The following is a 20,505-nucleotide window of genomic DNA, read 5'->3' as shown; positions in this document are numbered from 1 at the left end:
CTTCACACTGAGAGGCACATCTTTGATTTCATGCAAAGAAAGCAGGAGCTGCAGGTTTGTGTTTTAGTTTCTTAGACTGAGATTTTCTTTTAAATGTGACTGATGCAACAACAGGCTGTGTGTGTGTGTGTGTGTGTGTGTGTGTGTGTGTGTGTGTGTGTGTGTGTGTGTGTGTGTGTGTGTGTGTGCGCGCTTTCATACTGAAAAGGATCATGTGGAATACTTTCATGGAGACATCCTGACACTGAAGACACAAGGTAAGAAAACAACAAAGACAAAACAAAAGTTAATCTTAATTCATTTTGGTAAAAGTTGCTTCCAGTTTTTATCAGAATTTCTGTTTTTACTTTACGACAAAACATCTCCAGCTAGAAACAAACCTCTAAATAAGCATGACATGTGAAGTATATCCCAGGTTCTTTCAATGCAAGTACACATCATCTAAAAAATATGAATGAACCAATCAGTGACCGAGTGTGAACAGTGAAGCTCAGTGAGAACCGCAGCAGTGTGCTTGTACAGTGTGTTTCAGTGTGCTTTTAGATGAGTGGGCTCGGTTCAGTACAGTCCACAGTGGGCAGAGAGGTTCATCAGTTCACATGAATGCTGGCAGTGGACCTTCTCCCCTCCTCCTCTCACTTTCATTCCTTTTCATCCCGTCCTCTTTCAAACTCGTCTTTTGTTCAGCGACGGTCTCTGCTTTCATCGTTTGCCACTGACTTCCTTGTAAATCTGAAATCTGAAATCGGTGTCCATGTGTCAGATGTGTAGAGGCTGTAAAAGTAGCAGATAAACACGACCGTGTAATGACAAGAAATGCAAACGAGTATGCTGATGAATCCCTGTTCTGTAGTGCAAGCATTCCCATTCCCTTGTCACTGTCCTTTCCCCCAGGATGTCTTGGCCCGCTCTGTACACTCAGTTGGTCGGGGCGAACCGTCATGCCACCAGCCTGGGTAAAATCTGGCTCTCTGTGCTTTTTATTTTCCGGGTCATGGTGCTGGTTGTTGCCGCGGAGAGCGTCTGGGGGGACGAGCAGTCTGACTTCACCTGTAACACATTGCAGGTAGGACGTGTCCATTTTTACATCCGATCCACACATGGGATGTAAGTTATAATGACACTTATTTGTTAAAATAAGATTTGGGTTTTATTGTCTGAGCTTGAATTCTGCAGCTCAAAGAATCATTCTCTCACCCCTAGTTCTCGAAGAATACAGAATCTACTCTTCTCACTGGTTTTAATAGATGGCTTCTCTCCACTGGTTTCCTGTCTAAGAACTGACTTCAAAGTTATACTGTAAAGTTTTATACTACATAAAGTATTAATAATCTAAAAAGTAGTCACTATCTATCACCACTTAATATTTTTATTGTGCTTTTATTGTGTCGGGCGCCACTCCTGTCAGCCAGGAAACGGAGACTCTGTGACAAGTTTAAACGACAGCTGAGTGATGGCATGGACCGCAGTATCAGAGGAGTGTTTCGAGCTCTTTGTTGAATTGGTGCCACGAAGAATTAAGACAGTTCTGAAGGCAAAAACAGGTTCATCCCTAACCCTAACCCTGTTTCCGGTGTCCTATTCGCGCCTTGTTTACGGTCCAAAACAAGTTAAGCAAGTGAATGAATCAAGCGGCGATTTACATTTCTCTAGATGTCTTGGGCATTTACCCAATATATCTGTAAATGATGTTCATCGACTTGTTGATATTTTTCCCCCGCGCCTCAGAGCAAAAGAGAAAAGGGATTCAAATGTTATATTTCTCAGCTGTCCCTCGTTTATCGTGGGTGTTATGTTCTAAAAAATAACCGGCGATAGGTGAAATCAAGTAGCCAATTTTATGTTTTGAAGGTGCAAAACGTTTTGTGGACATTGTTGACATACAGTTCTGCACTTCAGAGTCACACTGCTAGCGATCGATGCAGCGATTCTGTACTGTACAGGAGAGACGTCACGGAGGAGATTGTCTGCAGCGATCAGGACGCAGGACACAATGTGATGTAAAAATAAGCATGCAAACTTGCACTAAAAAATCCGCGAAACAGCGAGGTGAAAGGTGAACGGGGTTATTAGCGAGGGACCACTGTAATTGTGAAGGTAAGTCACAACATACCCATCGTAAATACTAATGTATAGAAACCCTTACCAGCAATCGTTCATTTTTTGTGTGGCTTTTTTTCACGGTTTGTTGACATGCTGTGTAGGTGTGTACTTGACTAGCTGATATCGACATAACAGGGAAACATCTGGTTTGACTATTCTTCACCTGTAGTTTGAATGCTGAACATTTGCCTGTTTAAATCATAATAACTGTCACTATACAGAGATGTGCTTCTGAATGTGGATGATGTGTCTTCTGCTGCAGTAATGCAGTTCTGCTTGTGTTGAGTGATGTAAACAACTGATCGATCTAAACTCTTTAAACGTCAAAATTGATCATTAGATTTTTTATGACACAACAGTGGTGAGTGTTCCCACCTTCTGCTCTTTGTAACTTAACGCGATCTTTCCGTTTTTGAGTTTTGGACATGATTTTGGAGTATATCTTCGCAGTAGCGATTGACCGCAAAGTAAAGCTACCGGAAATGTACAACCCCACATCCGGTCTCAAACCAGGAAGTTAGCATTTTCTCGTACACAGGGTCTAGTAACTATACACTGATGTTGTCATAATTGTGACGATCATGGTTGGTTTGTTTTTCCCTCAGCCTGGCTGTGAAAACGTCTGCTATGATCAGTTCTTTCCTGTGTCCCACATCCGTCTCTGGTGTCTTCAGCTTGTCTTTGTCTCCACGCCAACACTCCTGGTTGCCATGTATGTGGCCTATCGTAACCACAGAGATAAGAGGAAGCTCCTTCAGGTGTGTGCATTGTTTTATTATGATTACGGCAAAGTCATCGTGATGACAGACAAAATGATGATGTCATTTGGGGCAGCTGTGACAGAGACCTAATTTGCCCCCAATGCATCAATCAGTGTGTGTAAGTTAATATTAGATAAAAAGGCACTTAGGCATGTATGAATGTGTGTGTTTGGGTGAATGAGACTTGTAGTAGAAAGCTCTTTGAGTGCTCAAATGATCTCATCCTGTGCGACAGAGTCCTGGTAGAGCTGGGTTTCTCAGTGCAAAGGGCCAAGATGAGGAGTTAGAGACTCTGAAAAAGCGGAGGCTCCCAATAGCTGGTGCCCTCTGGTGGACATATGCCTGCAGCCTGGTGTTCAGGCTGCTGTTTGAAGCAGGATTCATGTAAGATCAGTGCTTCCTTTTTCCGTCAGTCTCACATGGCTGTTTTGGTTTGATGGTACGATATCTGTGTCTCCAGGTATGCTCTGTATGTGGTGTACGATGGTTTCCAGATGCCACGGCTGGTGCAATGTGATCAATGGCCATGTCCTAACCTGGTGGACTGCTTCATCTCACGTCCAACTGAGAAAACCATCTTCACTGTTTTCATGGCCACTACCTCATCTATCTGCATGGTCCTTAACATGGCTGAACTTGTATATCTTGTCATCAAGGCTGTCTCTAGGTAATAGTATTAATCAGACAGTCAGGTGATTAATCAGCTGATTGACGCAATTCTTTTGTGCATTATTTTTGTTTTTAAGTTTTAAGCTGTGCATTCCATATGCACTTCTTTATATTATATATAATTTATTTATTTTTTCTTGTAGGGGTCTCTGTGATCAGAAGGAGAGGAAATTAGGCAGCAGAGAGAAGATGCGGATCAGGACTAACCAGAAGTCACTTGTTTCAACCTGATTTTGAAATGTAGCTAGAAGACGGAGGGTGGAGAAGAAACTGATAAAAACATTGTCATTTTAGAGATATAATGCATGTGTGAGAATCATAAATGTAAATACAACTCACAAATTGGACATTTTCAATGATAATCTATAGAAAATCAAGGGGTGGAGAGGATGTTAGCATCTTAAAACTATACTTTCATGTTAAATGAGGTTGTATGTAGATAAGCTGTTTAACAAATAAAAATATAAATACATCATGTGCATTTAACTACATGTGTTTAATGTTGAAGTCATTTTAAATACTTTTTATTCTGTTCAATGTCCAGAATCATGTTCTATAAATTGTTTGTAGAAAGAAAAAAATGGGGACAGCTACAATTTCCTATGAGTACAAAGCAAGCAGACCACAAGAAGGCAGTAATGTAAAGCAGCAGTCCCCAACCCCTGGGCCTTGTCCTGATTGAAAGGTCCTGATGAAAAGCCACTGATGTACAAATATTTACAAAAAGTTGTATTTTTCATAATAATTAATTGAATGCAAAAAGTCTCCAGATAACATTTAATCTTCTTTTCATTTGACTGGTTATGTAGTTTATTCTTATGATATTTATGATGTTTGTTTTTAAAGGAATGAAAAAGACAAACCCATGAATTCTTTTGTTCTGTAATGAGATACTGTACTCTGCTGACCCCTGCTGGTGAGCAAACAGGTCTGCAACAATTCCTTCCCCTACCCAGAGGGACTTTTTTTGGGTGACACAAAACTAAGTGATAACATAGGTGAATAGATGGTGTCACCCCATTCTTTGTAGTTGTTAAGAAGCAACAACAAAAAACTTGTTTTCTTTTACAGAAAAAGAAAAAACTTTGCAACATTTTGGAGTGAAAAAAGGTTTTTAAAAAAGATACAGTGACATTTATAATTTATTTGTCTCTGCCTGCATTCCTAAGACTGTGGATGTTATTTATCACTCTACTTTTCACATTTATTGCAGTCAACATTTATACTATGAATCACTTAATCTCACATGAATACTGAGGTAGTCTTTTTCTGTTTAAAAGATGTGAAAATGGGCTATATGTCAGTGTTTAATTATAAGGCTGTCATTGGGTGGATAGAATTCATTTTATTGTACACTGGCGCTCTGGGCCATATTAAGCTTGGCCACACGGCTGACTATTGCTGCAAGATTTTCATGTCTGTACTAAGCTTGGGATAACTGATTTTAGTTTCTGTGTTTTCTGCTTCTGTTTATATTTTGTCTTTACATTTGTATTTTGTTGTGTTTAATTTCTGTTATCCTGTATCTTTTATTATTAAAACTTGATGGTGTTTAATGCGTCTATTCTTTTAAATTTCATTTAAAATATCATCTTTGTAACTGAATGTAATTTACTTGTAACTAAATGTCATGTATGTAACACTCATGTAATGTAACACTTTAACATGTAAATTCCTTTTGGGGGCTAAAAACTGTTGCAATATGAAGAACTTGTAGAAAGATGAGCTTACTTTTACACTTCAATTTTTGTCTGTTTTTTTCTGATTTCTCCATCAGTAATCTTCCATATTGATGTTTATTTGTAATGACAGTAAAAAAGCTAGTAAGTTATTAGCTAATACCCAGAGGGTGTTTTACCTCATACTGCAACAAGGAACAATCCAAATATTTATTTTTCCCTTAACAGAAGTTGTTAAAGAAAATTTTTGTCTGGTCAGGAATGTGATAGTTGCGTTACACCACATATACACGCGCGCGCACTCAAACGCGCGCCTTCCCCTTACCACCCCCCTCCTGCGCCCCTTGCACGGGGACACCAATGTTTGACAGTGGCGGATGGCCTTGGCCACGCGGGACGCAGCCGCTGTGCTTCGCCTTCGCGGGACAGGTTCCACACGCGCCCTTTTTTTTAGACTAGACTAGCCTCGCGTATTCTTCTTTTCTTTTTCCCTCCTTTTTTGTTGTTAACTTTCTCTCTCTGTTACTCTGTGTATTGCTCTCTCTGTGTCTCTCTCCCTCCCTTCTCCCTTCTATCAATCTGCCCAATCTTCTCTTGGTTGCCCCGAGAACCTCCGTGGGACTAAAAGAAAAAAGAAGAGAAGAAACGCGGTAAGCAGGGTCACCGTAGAGTGATGCTGGAGGTTGAAGTGGGAGGGAAGAGGCATTATCATCTTTCCACCTGCTGGATTATCAGCACCTCTCATGATGCGTTCACATCCATGTGGGAAAGACGGCAGACAGGAAGCCACAAATCCAAACCAATATCGTCCAGGCTTAAATAATCTTTGGGAAAAAAGAATGCATTTTGTGGGGTCTTAGGCTAGATTTTGATACTTTAGTTAAAAAATAAGTTTTTTTTTAAAGAGCCATGGACAAGAAACTAATGGAAAACAGGCGGTAGGACTGTTTTTTTGTTTTTAAATAAATTTGAGGTCAACTGTAGGGAAGCTTACATTTTAGTTTTGATGGATATTTAAATGCAACCATTGCTAGTTGTTTATCTTTTGTATAGGAGACACACTGTCTAATGTTACCACGAAAGGAAGAACCTTCCTGTAGTTTTTCTGCTTGTTGGAATTGTACTGTGTGACTTGCTGTAGTAAATGGAGGAAATAAGTTGCTGCTCCTAACCAGCCAACCAGCTGCTGAATTGATTATTTCCATACTCTCTTTAGATGCTGTGTGCCATTCTATAAATCTTTGCACACTTTAAAAAAAAAATTGTTTTGTACTTTTAGTATCTTAGGCAACTTTGGGCCCATTTATTCACTTGTGTGTACAGTTAGAAACTCTTTCCACATTTTTGGAATGGCACTTTTAGACATACATTTACATTTTTAATATATGTATCAAAAATATCTTTTCTTAAAAGCAAACTGCATTTAATCATCTTCAGTACTATTCCACACCATGTGAAACTAATTGCTTAAACACTGAGCACGGTCTTCTCAAGTTTCTGGATATACACTAAGGTAGTTGATTAACTGAGTAATGAACAGAATTGTCTTTTATTGTGACTGTGCATATTTTCGGATTTCGTTGTGCAAATGGCAGGCCAGGAGTTAACTGTTTGGGCTGTTTTAGCACAAAGACCTCTGATCCATCAAAAGCACACAGCAGCCAGAACAATATCCATCTGGCAGCTTCCCTATTGTCTGCCATGGCCGATGGTATTTCATCACGTCAACACATCATGTACATGTACACATACCACCGTTAGACTGGTGAATTAGTAGCCATTTGTCATTTGAGAATATGTTTCACGTGTAAGACATCTGAAAAGTCTTTGTTATTTATTTATTTGTGTTTCTAAGCAGTTTTTTAAGAACACAGTTAAATCAAGACCACGATATTTCCTTTCTGTCTATGGAGCTTCCGTTCTCTCTCTTTCTCTTTTTCTTTTACTCAGTTGACCTACCTCTCATCAGACACAAATTCCTGGATTTACATTTTATTTTGGAAGTAAGTTACACAGTATGCAGGAGTACAGAACACTGCTGAAACTTTAGAATGCGTGTATATGTTTGTGTGCGTTCATATCAGGGAATCCCAGGCAAACATTTGCCCCCATCAGCATTCCTGGGATGTGATGAGTCCGGCATTCAACAGCGACAACCTGTTATTCACTCACTTCACTTCTCACAGATGGCCAGCCATTGTCCACTAACCAGCCAGTCTCGCATCACACACACATACCAATGCAAGTACACACAAATTTGGCACATCCAAAAGCAAATGTATACCATGGAATAACTATCAAACAATCAGACACATGCAGTGCTACTGTGAGCATTGGATTGCACCAAAATGTCAGATGAAGAAAAAAGAGTGAAATTAAATCAAAGTAGTGATAAATGAGCGCTTTTAAACTGCAGCTACCAATTCTTAGTAGTACACTTTGTTCAGAGTACTTGACTGTTCCGGGTCCTCTGTGGAACCTCTTTCTCCTTTTTCATGTAATTCCACATGGAATCTATGAAGCTAAAACCTGGACTCTGTGAAGATCCAACACATTCTCATCCCAAAACGTAACATACCGACACTATGAGATAAGTTGTCGGTATGTTAAGCTTTCGGAGGCACGAGAACTGTTTGGAATGAATCTACACATCTGATCATGCATCGCTTTGGAAAACACTATCTGATATGGTTAAGGTTAGGGTTAAGGTTACGGTTAGGGCTGGAATACACAGCTGGAATGTGTGTTACCTCCGCGAGCATCATTCTTTTGGATTCCATCCACAATCCGGAGCGTATCATAGGGATGCGGAAGGTTACCTTTGAGATGCCATGGGACGTGACAAATCGTAGTTATGCTACATGTTGGGAATGAGAATGCTCTGAAAGGTCATACCATTCGCTGCCGGACTCAATTTAGCTAGTTTTTTATGTCTTATGCTATGTTTCTGGGGTTTTCATCATGCTGCAGAATTAATTTTGAAGTTATCACTCTATAGACCTGTGTGATTGATAATTTAAAATATCTGAACTGTTTAAAAAATTTGGACAGTTCTTAGCACTGGTACTAATCCTAGCATCAGGTGAGGAGTAACAAGACCCTTTCCGATGCCATACTATAAGTATATGGCATCATTTGTACCTACTGTGCACTAAAATGTTTCTGGTTAAAAAAAAGATTCATATTGGCATCAGCATCAAAAAGCTCTGTATCCTTTTTTGTGTGATGTCTGTATGATGATGAGCCCAAAAAGCTAATACAAAGCATTTTGTGTCTTCCTTCCAGATATAGTTTTTGTTCTGATTTCTGGTCGATGGATTTATCACTGACAACACAACAATATTTTAGTAAGTCAGCTTAATTTGTCTTTTTTTTTTTTCAAAACAATCCGACTTATTTGAAATTTTATTTTGAAGTCTTTTCTCTTCTTGATTTTAGCATTGAAGTTCGAAAGTAGTTATGCTTTCTGTGCTCAGTTGAAAAGAGCTTTTTGGGCAGCAGCCAAGTTTTTGTAAAATTTCACAGTGAAACACCAAGGTTTAAATGGTAAAAGAAGATATTTCTAGGTATTGTAAGGCAAGATACTGCTTGAGATGTTCATGCAGTTATTTTGTTGGTAAGTATTAACAGCACTCGTTTATATGAAGCAATATTTCAGAATATCAAAGAATTTTGTTTTTGATGATGATAGCCTTTATATTGTAAGGTCTTTACCTTATAATATAAAGCCCCTTGAGACAATTACTGTTGAGATATAAATAAAATTTAATTGTATTGAACTAAATATATGAATAACTGTGGCTTAGATGAATACTTTCAAAAGTTTCTAGGCTAAAGAGTTTATAGATGAACTGGCCGTTAGATCTCATTAGGACTCTCTAGTCTGTGTTTGACACAGACTAAAAATGGAACAATGCTAGTTTTTTATGTTTCATGGAAAAGAAGTGTCAAACTGATTACAGGAAGAGGAAGCGAATGTTTGGCATAAGAAAAAAGGGAAACAGACTGACAGAGATCGAATGATTCCTCATAAACGTCCTGGAAAATACACTCACCGAACACTTGATTAGGACACTTGCTAGTACTGATTTTCAGAACTGGCTTAATTCTTTGTGAATTCAACAAGATGCTGTATACATTCCTCAGAGATTTTGATACATACTGACATGATTTGCTGTGATGAGAGACACAGACACACACAGACACCTACAATCAGACATAGAGACACAAGGTAAAACAGTATCAGCCATAAAAGTTCAGATAAAATCCTAAATACTGACTTTCTGTGGTATTGTTCTTTAATTGACTTTTTGTTGTTCACCATAGACTCTTATGTCTCTCTGCAGGCTAGAAAACTGAGAGAAGCATGGGTGACTGGAGTTTTCTAGGGCGACTGCTGGAGAATGCTCAAGAACACTCCACTGTGATTGGAAAGGTGACCGACTACTGATAACAAAAACATGATCTGTTAAACATATTAAGCTTACCTTTTGATGATTTTCACTGTATTTCCTTTTCATAGAACTTTTGATACGCCAACATTGTTGATGACATTTTCTGGTTTTCAGTTTGGTAAAGGGTAGACCATACTGACACTGTGGAGAAACCACAAGCTTTAGTTACCCTCTGCATTATCCAGGAAGTACTAACTACTGTGCTTCTAACTGTCGTGTTTGTCCGACCCAGGTTTGGCTCACAGTCCTCTTCATCTTTCGAATTTTGGTGCTGGGTGCAGCAGCTGAAGAAGTTTGGGGTGACGAGCAATCAGACTTTACCTGTAACACACAGCAGCCCGGTTGTGAAAACGTTTGCTATGACGAGGCATTTCCCATCTCCCACATCCGTTTCTGGGTGCTGCAGATCATCTTTGTCTCCACACCAACCCTCATCTACCTGGGCCATGTACTACACATTGTTCGCATGGAGGAGAAGAGGAGGGAGAGGGAAGAGGAGCTCAGAAAGGCCGGACGACACCAGGATGACCATGACCCTCTCTATCACAATGGAGTTGGTGATGGTGGAGGGAAAAAGGAGAAACCCCCAATTCGTGACGAACATGGAAAAATCAGGATACGCGGGGCATTATTGAGGACCTACATCTTCAACATAATATTCAAGACTCTGTTTGAAGTGGGTTTCATTCTGGGGCAGTACTTCCTGTATGGATTCCAGCTGAGGCCTCTCTATAAATGTGGCCGCTGGCCCTGCCCCAATACTGTGGACTGCTTCATCTCCAGGTAAGAAAGTTCAGTTTTATTGTTTTGCATCACAATCAAAGATTTTTTTCTTTGTGTCTGTTTAATAATTCTTCATTATACTCTACACATACATCCTGTCACTCAGTTATATTTACTAAGTCTATCACTCTCTATGTTCTTGTACAACACTAATAGTCTAAACAACACCCCACATAGCAAAATTGGTATGGCCCAGATCTGGCCCACACAATGTGCTTAGACATGGCCCACATACCGCAAAGAATGACGGCCCTTTGGTGGCCCAGATCTGGTTTGCAAGAGGTGGCCCACACATGGGCCAGCACAAGGCCAGTTGCAGACACACTGGTGGTCCTGTGCTGGCCCCTGTGTGGATTACCTCTGGCAAACCAGATCTGGGATACCAAAGGGCCGTCATTCTTTGTGGTATGTGGGCCATGTGTAAGTTGTGTGCAGCCATGGGCCAGTTGTAGACACACTGCTGGCCCTGTGCTGGCCCAGAACAGTTTCAGCTCTGGCCCCAGATGTCAGCCTAATGTGTACCTTAATCAAGCCATGTAATAACAACATGTGCCAGAACATAATAGTGCAAAAGTAACATGACGAAACTCTGTTCAGACAGTGAATGGACTAATTCTTAGATAATGCTTTACTACTCTCCCGGATTACTCAAAGTGCTCCACATTCACCCAATCACACACTCTCTCTAAACTGGGTGCTTCCTAACTACATTCATACACATTCACACTCTTGACATGCAGACTAGAGGAGCCAGGGATCGAACCAATAACCTTCCAATCAGTAGTGATAAACATGAGTAAACCCTCACTAGGTTTTGGATAAAGTGTACACTCACAAACCTGTCAAACCTGCATTTGAAACGCTGGCTACAATAGCAGTATAGTATTGCAACATGGCATTTGGGTCTTCTAACTAAAATAGGAAAATAGGAACATAAATAGTGCCATCATTGCCAGACCTGGCCCACATCTGGTAGACATACATCCTGCCATGACACCAGTCAGTCAGAAGTGCTAGCTTGATGCCAGATCCGGGCCAGACCTGTCTGCGATGTGGGACCTTTTGTTTCTAAATGAAAAAGAGCAATTCTGGCTGGCATTGCAGTTTGATCAGTTGTAGTGTTGTGGCTAATAGACTGCTTCAAAGAGTTGAAAGAAAACAACAATTAATATTCCTGTCTCCAACAGGGTTGCCACTAGGGATGGGTATCGTTTAGGTTTTATCCGATACCGGTGCCAAACCGGTACTTTTGAAACGGTGCCGGTGCTTAAACGGTGCTTAAACCGGTGCTTAAGATAAGATAAGATAAGATAACCTTTATTAGTCCCACACGTGGGAAATTTGTTTTGTCACAGCAGGAAGTGGACAGTGCAAAAGTTATGAGGCAAAAATTAGAATACAATAAGAATAAATACAGTACACAACTGTACAGAATAGAATAAAATACTATATACAGTAGAATAAAATAAAATAAATATACAATAAGATAAAAATAGAATACAAATACAAATACTATATACAACTGAGTAAAAATACAACGATGACAGAAAGGATTATTGCACTTAGTATTATTGCATATGTATGGATGTGTGTGCTTGATCAGTTAAAGTCTTTATTATGGAGTCTGACAGCAGTGGGGAGGAAAGACCTGCGAAATCTCTCCGTCCCACACCGTGGGTGCCGCAGTCTGCCACTAAAGGAGCTGCTCAGTGCTGTCACAGTCTGCTGCATGGGGTGGGAGACGTTGTCCAACAGGGATGACAGCTTAGCCGCCGTTCTCCTGTCACTCACCACCTCCACTGGGTCCAGAGGGCATCCTAGAACAGAGCTGGCCCTTCGGATCACCCTGTTCAGTCTCTTCCTGTCCCCAGCAGAGATGCTGCCGCCCCAGCAGACCACGCCATAAAAGATAGCAGAAGCCACAACAGAGTCATAGAAGGTCTTCAGGAGTGGGCCCTCCACTCCAAACGACCTGAGTCTCCGCAGCAGGTACAGCCTGCTCTGCCCTTTCCTGTAGAGGGCGTCTGAGTTATGAGTCCAGTCCAGTCTATTGTTCAGATGAACACCAAGGTACCTGTAGCTGTCCACAGCCTCAATGTCCATACCTTGGATGTTCAGTGGTTGCAGTGGAGAATGCTTGTGCCTGCGGAAGTCTACCACCAGTTCCTTGGTTTTACTGGCGTTGATCTGGAGGTAGTTCTGCTGGCACCAGTCCACAAAGTCTTGGGTCAGACCTCTGTACTCCTTGTCGTCCCCATCAGTGATGAGGCCGACTATTGCAGAGTCATCAGAGAACTTCTGCAGGAAGCACTGGGTGGAATTGTGGGAGAAGTCTGCAGTGTAGAGAATGTAAAGAATGGAAAACACAAAACTGGTCCAAAAACCTCTCATGTTCAGCTGTTTTTTTGTAAAAAGATAACAATGTTAGCCTTTTCTGCAGCTATAGGGGATTTATGGCATCACTCTTGGCTGGAAGCAGTGCTTAAACAATGGAAAAAACACAAACTTTGTCCAAAAACCTCTCATGTTTAACTGTTTTCCACTTTTTCTTTGGTCATTTTAGCCTTTTTGGCCAGGGTGAAGGGAGTATCTGCCATCAAACAAGAAGACAGCCGCATGTAGCTATGATGATGTTTGCTAGTTCACCTTACATGCATTAATTTAATAACGTGGTTAGCCTACTCAACGTAAATTACACACGGACAACATTAAGCTACTCACGCAGAGAAGAACGGCGGCTGCTGCATCATCATCCGTCATCATTTCTGCTACACTGGCAGGGCTAGGGGCCAGGACTCTCCTCTTCGTGTTTTTGGGGGATGTTGCTAACTCCGGGTCCGATAACAGGTAACCCACCCGCAGGGTGCTCGGTGTGAGGTCTCACAGCAAGCTATCAAATACGGCGCATTTCTCGGCTTTTAAAAAAAACGCTATGCGTCGCCAGGTGTTTCATCGGATTTGAGGTGTTACCTCCTTTGACAGTATCACAGTATCAGCTTAAAGCACTTGTTGCAGGCTGCTGAGTTTGCATCTTTTGCTGTGAAGTACAGCCAGACTTTTGACCGCTTTGCCTTGGTCATTTTTAATCTGTAGCTCTGCTCTAAAAGAACGTACGTACCTGGCCCCGCCTACTATCCTGGGAAACGTAAAATGATTGGCTAGAATCTAAAGCGTATCACAGCTCAGGAAAAAAAAGCACCGAAATAAAGCACCGAAATGTGCGCTGCTTTTCGGTCTGGTTACTACCGTTTATGTCAGAACCGGTGCCATCATGGCACCGGACACCGGTACCCATCCCTAGTTGCCACATTACTAGAATTTTGATACCCAATAGTATTTAAATACCACAGGGGCAAAAAAACAAAACAAATTACGAATCATCTTTCCTTTCCTGGAAGAGGTAGAAATAATGAGCTAAATGAGGGTGGTTTAAGTGTCTGATTAGGTCTGTTTTTAAGAAGCTTTTCAGTGTCAGAAGTCAGTTTATTTATAAATAAACAAAATGCTCTTAACACTCATTATCAGACAGTTTGTATCACATTAGTATGTTGTATGATGTCAATAATAGTGATAACCTTAGCATGGTCAAATCAAATCTTTTGTTTGTAAGTGGCAGTCAGTATGAATCAAGGCAAAGGGCTTAAAGAGAAGCCTTATTTCAATATCTGGATGAATCTAGGGCCTGCAAAAAGGCTCAAGGATTATTTTGAATTATTTTGAACTGACAATCATGCAAAGCTACTCTAGGAGAGAGACCCAGTTGGAAGTACAGTGTACAAGCGAGTACAGTAAGGTTCATTTCAGTTAACACAAGAGGATTTTGTGTTTACAGAGAGAGTCTAAAGTAAAAGGACATAGTATGAATAAATAGTATATTGAATAGTAAGGAGCTAGTTACTTTAGTCTATGAAGAAATTGTTCAAATACTAACATTTTTGCCCTTGTGGGTTATTTAAAATTGATTATCACCAAGTGTTCCCACTGCAGCCTTTATCGCTTTAACAATGAGAAATCCAACAATAACATTGGATTTTCTTCCTTCTTTTTCTTTTAATGTTACATTTCCTATTATACACTGGTGTGATTTGTTAATCACAACCTCTTTTTGTTCCTCTGTTGCCATAGGCCCACTGAAAAGACAATCTTCATCATCTTTATGCTGGTCGTTGCCTGTGTCTCTTTGGTCCTCAACCTGCTGGAGATCTATCACCTAGGCTGGAAGAAAGTAAAGCGAGGGGTCACCAATGAGTTTGCACCTGACAGCGAGTCACTGATTCTGGCTGAAGATGAGCCCACAGACGCAGAGACAATCCCTGAGCAGACCTCTCCTTTGGTGCTTGACTGTCTGCCGACATTTGGCAGCGTGAGTGTGACGGGAGACGGGGCAGCTGAGGGAGGGGCCTACAGCCCACCAGAGTCTTCCCCTGCTGTGACCTCCTTAAACGCTGCGACCACCCCTGTGCCTGCTGGGATGAAGATGGACAACACGGCGTTCCACCCAGACGACTTCTTGTTGGATGCTGCTTCTTTTTATAGCAGCAGTGAGAAAGTGGGTGTTGGAAGTCAAGGACAGCTGGTGGTGATGGAGCAGAACTGGAACAACATGGTGCTGGAAGTCCACGATCTGAATGGAAAAAATTCAGCCTCAGCCTCCTCCTCTCCTGAAGTGGAAAAGACCCCAACACCAGAGGAGCAGCAATCTGCATTTCCCACACTTCCGCGCAACACCCCTCTTTCTTCTCTCATGCCAAAGGAGACGGCAATGAAAGAGGAAACTGCTGTCATCACAGCACCTAAGGTCCTGCACAGTGACTTCACTGTGGTAACCAGGGCGGAGATGCATCAGCCTCCTGCTGCTGCGGGGACAGACAACCGCAAGCCAAGTCGGGCCAGCAAGAGTGGCGGTGGACGAGCTCGCCCCGATGACCTGGCCGTGTAGCTAAAACACACACTCACTCACACTTTTACCCAACTATGCATGCATGCTCTATACTCAGAGAGAGCCTACACATGCTTTTTTTTTTCTTTTAATATGCACTGCAGCATAAAACCACACCTAAGCATGCACTTCAGCATGAGCCTGATGCCTACTGGAGTTGGCTGCTTAGTTTATAGTCAGCATTGCGAATCTGAAATGATGCCCTACATAGATATTGACAACATCAGGGTATGTCCACATTAGTTTCTTAACGTGTAAGTTTTCAGTTCAAAGGAGGTTCAAATTGTTTAGAGTAATGGCTGTGCACATGGGGGTCCATTTTTTTCGTTTACAAACATATAAAAACATCCAGATTATTTTTATTTTATTTTTTTATTATTAGGTTTAGAGGCTAAATTAAATAGACCAAGAAACTATATCTTTTGTATGTAGATTTTTTCAAGACCAAAAATCCTGTCAGGCCATGGTTGTCATTCCAGCTTAGAGTTTTCAGGAATTTTCTTGTAGCCATGATATTGCCCACTGAAAAAGTATCACTAAAACAACCCCCAGCCAATTTAAGCTAATCATATCAAATCCATTGTTTTAGTAGTTTACTGACACAAAGACAGAAATGCAGAAGTCAATTTTGCTGCTACTTAATTTTGCTTCTCTGGCCATTCTCTCACTCCTCTTTGACAAAAGAATAACACAGGATAAGAAATCTAGATGATATTTAATGTAACTGCACACTTAAAATATCCACACAGCCAGCAAAAATACATATAAGGAAAGGTTATTGTGATGATGATGATGATGACTGGACCTACTAATAAGTTTTTGTGCAGTTTTTTTAAATTTTCATCTTTCTTTTATTTCTTTCCTGTGAGACATCAGAGGAAAGGTTTGCACTTTTGTTTCTTGAGCTTTAATTTTTCTTGTGATGTGATGGTGGAGCTGAAGTGTCGTAAGTGTGTAGAACTCGTCCATCTCTGTGTACGCTCTCTACACAGCCTGTAGTTTTAATAAATAGAGGGATTCACCAGCATTAGAAAATAGCAGGTGACCATAAAGCAGGCCCACCCAGAGATGTAGTTCTAAGGCTTTACAGGCTGTGTGTGTGTCTGCATTTAGGTATATTTATAATGTTTCGTGTTTACAAAATAATATCTCTGCGGTTACATCAGGGTAAACTATATATAAATATGTAAATACATAATAATTAACAGCATTGATATGCACGACAAGACTTTATACAGAACTACCTATGTTTTTAAAAAGTTTGTCTCTGATCAAACTGCAGTTTTACATAAGAAACCAAAAACCATAAATGCTTTAACATTTTACTGACTTTGAGCCAAAGTTTGTCACTATGCAAAACCCCTTAGCATAAGAGTTGAGTCGACTAATAAGACAGTATTTCAAAGTTCCTTACTGAACAGGTTTAAGTTTTGCAGCTTGAACTGAGTATAAAAACTGCCTTCTTTCTGCTGGTTGTGTTTGCAGTGTGGCACGGAAGTGTTGAGTTCCCTGGAGCTGTTTTGTTTAGGAGGACTCTTAAGTTAATTTTCTAGATGAGCTGTAGATTATGCTGTAGCTCTTAGATTTTTTTGAGAGAAAAGAAAGCAATATGATCTAAGAAGTGTTCATTTTTACTTTGCTGTTAGTAATTAACACATCCCACATAGGAATGTTCATTTATGTCCTGTTTTTCTATTAATTCCTGCCAGATTAAAAACACAAGAAAACACATGGATAATGGTTTATGCATTCTAGGTTGTTATGTTGCTTATTAGTAACTTCCCTAAAGCTTTAATTTACCCAATTTTATCCATTGGGGGGAAAAAAGTCAGCCTTGCATCAGGACAGCAAGAGAGAGTGGTTTGGAGCAAACTGTGTTTTGTATTTTTGCAACTTTGTGTTCCTCTATGAACAGATTTGAGTTGCTTATAAATGACACGCTTGAAAAAAAAATGCAACCTACCAAAGAACAGTCAGTGATTAACATTTGAATTTAAACACTTTTTTCCTCACATACTTCACAGCTCAGCTGTCAAATATCAAAGTGCTTTAAGTAATGCTCATATACTGAAACCAAATGCATAAACATAGATCTAGTGATTGTTCGATAATGTGCATTCATTTCAATTTGAAAAGGTTCATATTTTACACTTTTTGGATGGCGTAGACATGGTGTAGTGGATAAAGTCAACTTAATATTCTTAATAAAGCTAAGTTCTAAATTTCCAGAATAAACTGAATGTTGCTGATGTTGTGCCTGGAATCTGCTGGAGCCACTCTTCCAGTTTTAGGGTTAGAGCTCCTTCCATTCCCTTCCTATTGCAGTTGTTCCTTCAGTACTTCTCTGTTTTCATAAGCACTTTCTTCCTGATGTTTCTATCTGCTGGAATTGCCATATTTATCACGATTGCAGTCTTCTGCTCCTTTTCAACCACCGCTATGCCTGGTTGGTTGGCCAACATCTGCTTGCCTGGAACTCAAAGTCCCACATGACCTTCGACCTGTTTTTCTCAGTCACCTTTGGCGCTGTTCTCCCATCAGGACTTGGGGACTTCTAGTCCATATGCAGCACAGATGCTCCTGGACGCCATCCAAGCAACTTGGTTGTGCCTCTCAGTGTAAATGGCCCCAGCTTGCATCTTACATCCTGCTAATATGTGGTGGATAGTCTCCTGGGCACCTTTGAACAAGCTGCAACTTGGGACCTGTTGGCGGTGGTAGGCTCCTTCCTCTCTGGATCTGGTGCTTAGGGCCTGTTCTTGTGTTGCCATGATCAGTGCCTCTGTGCTGTCCCTTAGGCCGGCCTTTTCTAGCCACTAGTAGGAAATCTTGATGCCATCTAGTTCCTCTATCTGTCGATGGTACATCCTATGCTTGGTCGTCCATCGCCCTCTGTCTTCAGCTGCCAGAGGCATTCTTGCAGCTGCTTATTTCTGGGGTCCATCCTCCCGATGTATTCGTGGATGCTCTATGTTTCATCCTGGACTGTGGATTTGACACTCACTAATGCTCCCCTTCCCTTTTCCGTTGCTCAGAGAGCCTTAGGGGCTTTGCCTCAGGAATTTGGAACAATAGGGTCTGACCTATTGTTCCAAAGATGCTAATGCCGCTACTAGACTAGACTGCTAGCTTATATATTATATATAGCTACCCTTGCTCCCAGGCATATTGATTAGCACAACCACCTATCTTTTGGATTTACAGATTCACAGATAAATAGTGCTTCAATTGGATCTGCTGGATCGTTTGTCTAGTATAAATTTTAAACAACATAGCAAATGTGGTTGTTTCCCCAAAATACAATATCCCTTGCAAGCATCTACCATGTTCATGGTATAAACCAGAGCCCTTTTCAGACATAAGGGGCGATCGTGGCTCAAGAGTTGGGCGTTCGCCTTGTAATCGGAAGGTTGCCGGTTCGAGCCCCGGCTTGGACAGTCTCGGTCGTTGTGTCCTTGGGCAAGACACTTCACCCGTTGCCTACTGGTGGTGGTCAGAGGGCCCGGTGGCGCCAGTGTCCGGCAGCCTCGCCTCTGTCAGTGCGCCCCAGGGTGGCTACAATGTAGCTTACCATCACCAGTGTGTGAATGGGTGGATGACTGGATATGTAAAGCTCTTTGGGGTCCTTAGGGACTAGAAAAGCGCTATATAAATACAGGCCATTTACAGGCCATTACATTAACTATGTCACATTTCAGGTTTCATCAATCTGTAAAAGTGTTGACATCCTAAGGTATTTTTTAATGGCTTAATACCAATATCAATATCAAAACAGTGAAGGAGAATGCCACAGTACTTGCCAAATATTTGCTATTCGCTGGAGATGGGACATGCCTCAAGTGACATTGAATCTGTTCGTAGAGTGTTACCTCTGTTTTATTTGATTATGATGTTATTGCAGTCATTAAGTTTGTGATTAAGAATGTATTTTCTGTAAAACTAGATGGCATACCATTGATGGGGTCAATCTGAGGTTCATGTTTGGAACTTTTCAAAGTTCGGAGTTAAAGTTTTCCATCTTGTCATGAGTTCAACTCCTAAAGCGCATAAATGAACATAAGAAACAAGGTGATAAATTAGAATCAATATACGGTGAAAGGAACTTGTTCTACATACTTTGTAGTTAAGAACAAATCATTTTGTAATGCATAAAATAAGCCCCCCCATAAATGCTGTTTGTGGATAGAGTTTATGTCTCTGATCAAGTTTGGGTGACAATAAATTCAGCACACTGTAGATGCTGAACCACTTAATCTATTCTTAGAGAGGAAGTTGCAGGTTGTGATGTGTTGATTTAACCAAACCAAAGAAATATCCACCAAAGAGATAATACAGAAAATACATTATGTTAGAGTTTCTTTTAAAAAGATGACTTTTTGAAATAAGGTATTATCTTTTTTTATTGCTTAAATGTTTTTTTTTTTAACTTTATTGTACCAAGTTGTTCTTAGTATCTTTGACATGTAGGTAAAGTTTTGCACAGTTAGACAGTTATGAAGACATTGAAATATTTAGAGAGAAGCAAAAATCAGAAGGGTTTCGTATAAAGAGGGATATATTAACATATTTAGTTTATTTGTGGAAATAACAAACACAATTAGACTTGGAATGGACGAGAAATGAAACTAAAGTGATATTTTTCTGTCCTGAAAATGGTTGAAAAGATGTTGGCTCTAGCTTTTACCAGTGGATGTACCTTGAATCAAAGACTTTCTGATGGGAAATGATGAAGATTATATGATGGACTTATCATCTACACAAGCAGGAGCACACACAGAATAACCCCTGCGACTACTCCCACTGTAAAATGATTGTCTTTGAAGAGAAGGGCCTTTTGTCTGAACCTTTTGTTGAAGAACATGTTGATGTAAATGTTGATTTACCTCAGATGTTTACAGAACTGTTACTCAATAAATATTTTGTACCATACCTATATTTGTTGCTTGTTTTGGAATATTTTGGGGTCCGGAGCAATGTTGCCAATTGATTTCAATGGAAAGTAGTTAAAACTTAGCCTAACCTGGTTCTGCTAGAGGTTTCTTCCTGGTAAAAAGTGCTTGGCCATTGGGGTTGTATGATTGTTGGGATTTTTTTCTAATATTTTAGGGTCTTTACTT

General features: G+C 40.5%; 2 protein-coding genes and 1 long non-coding RNA gene across 4 annotated transcripts; 2 read left to right on the top strand and 1 right to left on the bottom strand.

The window, feature by feature from the left end:
• LOC147302284 (gap junction beta-2 protein-like) lies at window positions 1-4,001 on the top strand. Its single transcript, XM_086284702.1, has 7 exons — window positions 1-54; window positions 209-257; window positions 895-1,066; window positions 2,709-2,861; window positions 3,100-3,248; window positions 3,325-3,531; window positions 3,677-4,001. The coding sequence occupies exons 3-7, from the start codon at window positions 896-898 to the stop codon at window positions 3,762-3,764; spliced, it is 768 nt and encodes a 255-aa protein (XP_086140828.1). The 5' UTR covers window positions 1-54; window positions 209-257; window position 895; the 3' UTR covers window positions 3,765-4,001.
• Window positions 236-10,435, bottom strand: LOC147302283 (uncharacterized). Its single transcript, XR_015127370.1, has 3 exons — window positions 9,988-10,435; window positions 9,700-9,807; window positions 236-1,050 (listed from the first exon to the last, which is right to left on the bottom strand). It is a non-coding gene; the product is annotated as an uncharacterized LOC147302283 (long non-coding RNA).
• LOC147302282 (gap junction alpha-3 protein-like) lies at window positions 5,601-20,361 on the top strand. 2 transcript variants are annotated; one of them, XM_086284700.1, is made up of 5 exons: window positions 5,601-5,862; window positions 8,498-8,559; window positions 9,559-9,647; window positions 9,899-10,449; window positions 14,575-20,361. In XM_086284700.1, exons 3-5 carry the CDS (start codon window positions 9,579-9,581, stop codon window positions 15,386-15,388), a joined length of 1,434 nt encoding a protein of 477 aa, XP_086140826.1. In that variant the 5' UTR covers window positions 5,601-5,862; window positions 8,498-8,559; window positions 9,559-9,578; the 3' UTR covers window positions 15,389-20,361. The 2 variants fall into 2 exon arrangements, with proteins under 2 accessions (XP_086140826.1, XP_086140827.1); XM_086284701.1 differs by lacking the exon at window positions 5,601-5,862 and having other exon boundaries at window positions 8,426-8,559.
• Window positions 20,362-20,505: the final 144 nt, after the last annotated feature.

The sequence above is a fragment of the Aulonocara sp. 'chitande type north' Nkhata Bay genome, linkage group LG23 (genome assembly GCF_057382095.1).
Source record: "Aulonocara sp. 'chitande type north' Nkhata Bay isolate Kocher_YH1m ecotype deep benthic linkage group LG23, A_spYH_male_GT1.1, whole genome shotgun sequence".
NCBI lineage: Eukaryota > Metazoa > Chordata > Actinopteri > Cichliformes > Cichlidae > Aulonocara > Aulonocara sp. 'chitande type north' Nkhata Bay.
This window is presented reverse-complemented; position numbering and strand designations above follow the sequence as displayed.

What these genes read in the sequence shown, in the direction of transcription:
- LOC147302284 (XM_086284702.1), top strand. Translation starts at nt 896, where the DNA reads ATGTCTTGGCCCGCTCTGTACACTCAGTTGGTCGGGGCGAACCGTCAT. An exon ending in CTGTTTGAAGCAGGATTCAT is followed by an intron (nt 3,249 to 3,324) that starts GTAAGATCAGTG and finishes CTGTGTCTCCAG; the next exon opens with GTATGCTCTGTATGTGGTGT. An exon ending in GTCATCAAGGCTGTCTCTAG is followed by an intron (nt 3,532 to 3,676) that starts GTAATAGTATTA and finishes TTTTTCTTGTAG; the next exon opens with GGGTCTCTGTGATCAGAAGG.
- LOC147302282 (XM_086284700.1), top strand. Translation starts at nt 9,579, where the DNA reads ATGGGTGACTGGAGTTTTCTAGGGCGACTGCTGGAGAATGCTCAAGAA. An exon ending in ACTCCACTGTGATTGGAAAG is followed by an intron (nt 9,648 to 9,898) that starts GTGACCGACTAC and finishes TGTCCGACCCAG; the next exon opens with GTTTGGCTCACAGTCCTCTT. An exon ending in GTGGACTGCTTCATCTCCAG is followed by an intron (nt 10,450 to 14,574) that starts GTAAGAAAGTTC and finishes CTGTTGCCATAG; the next exon opens with GCCCACTGAAAAGACAATCT.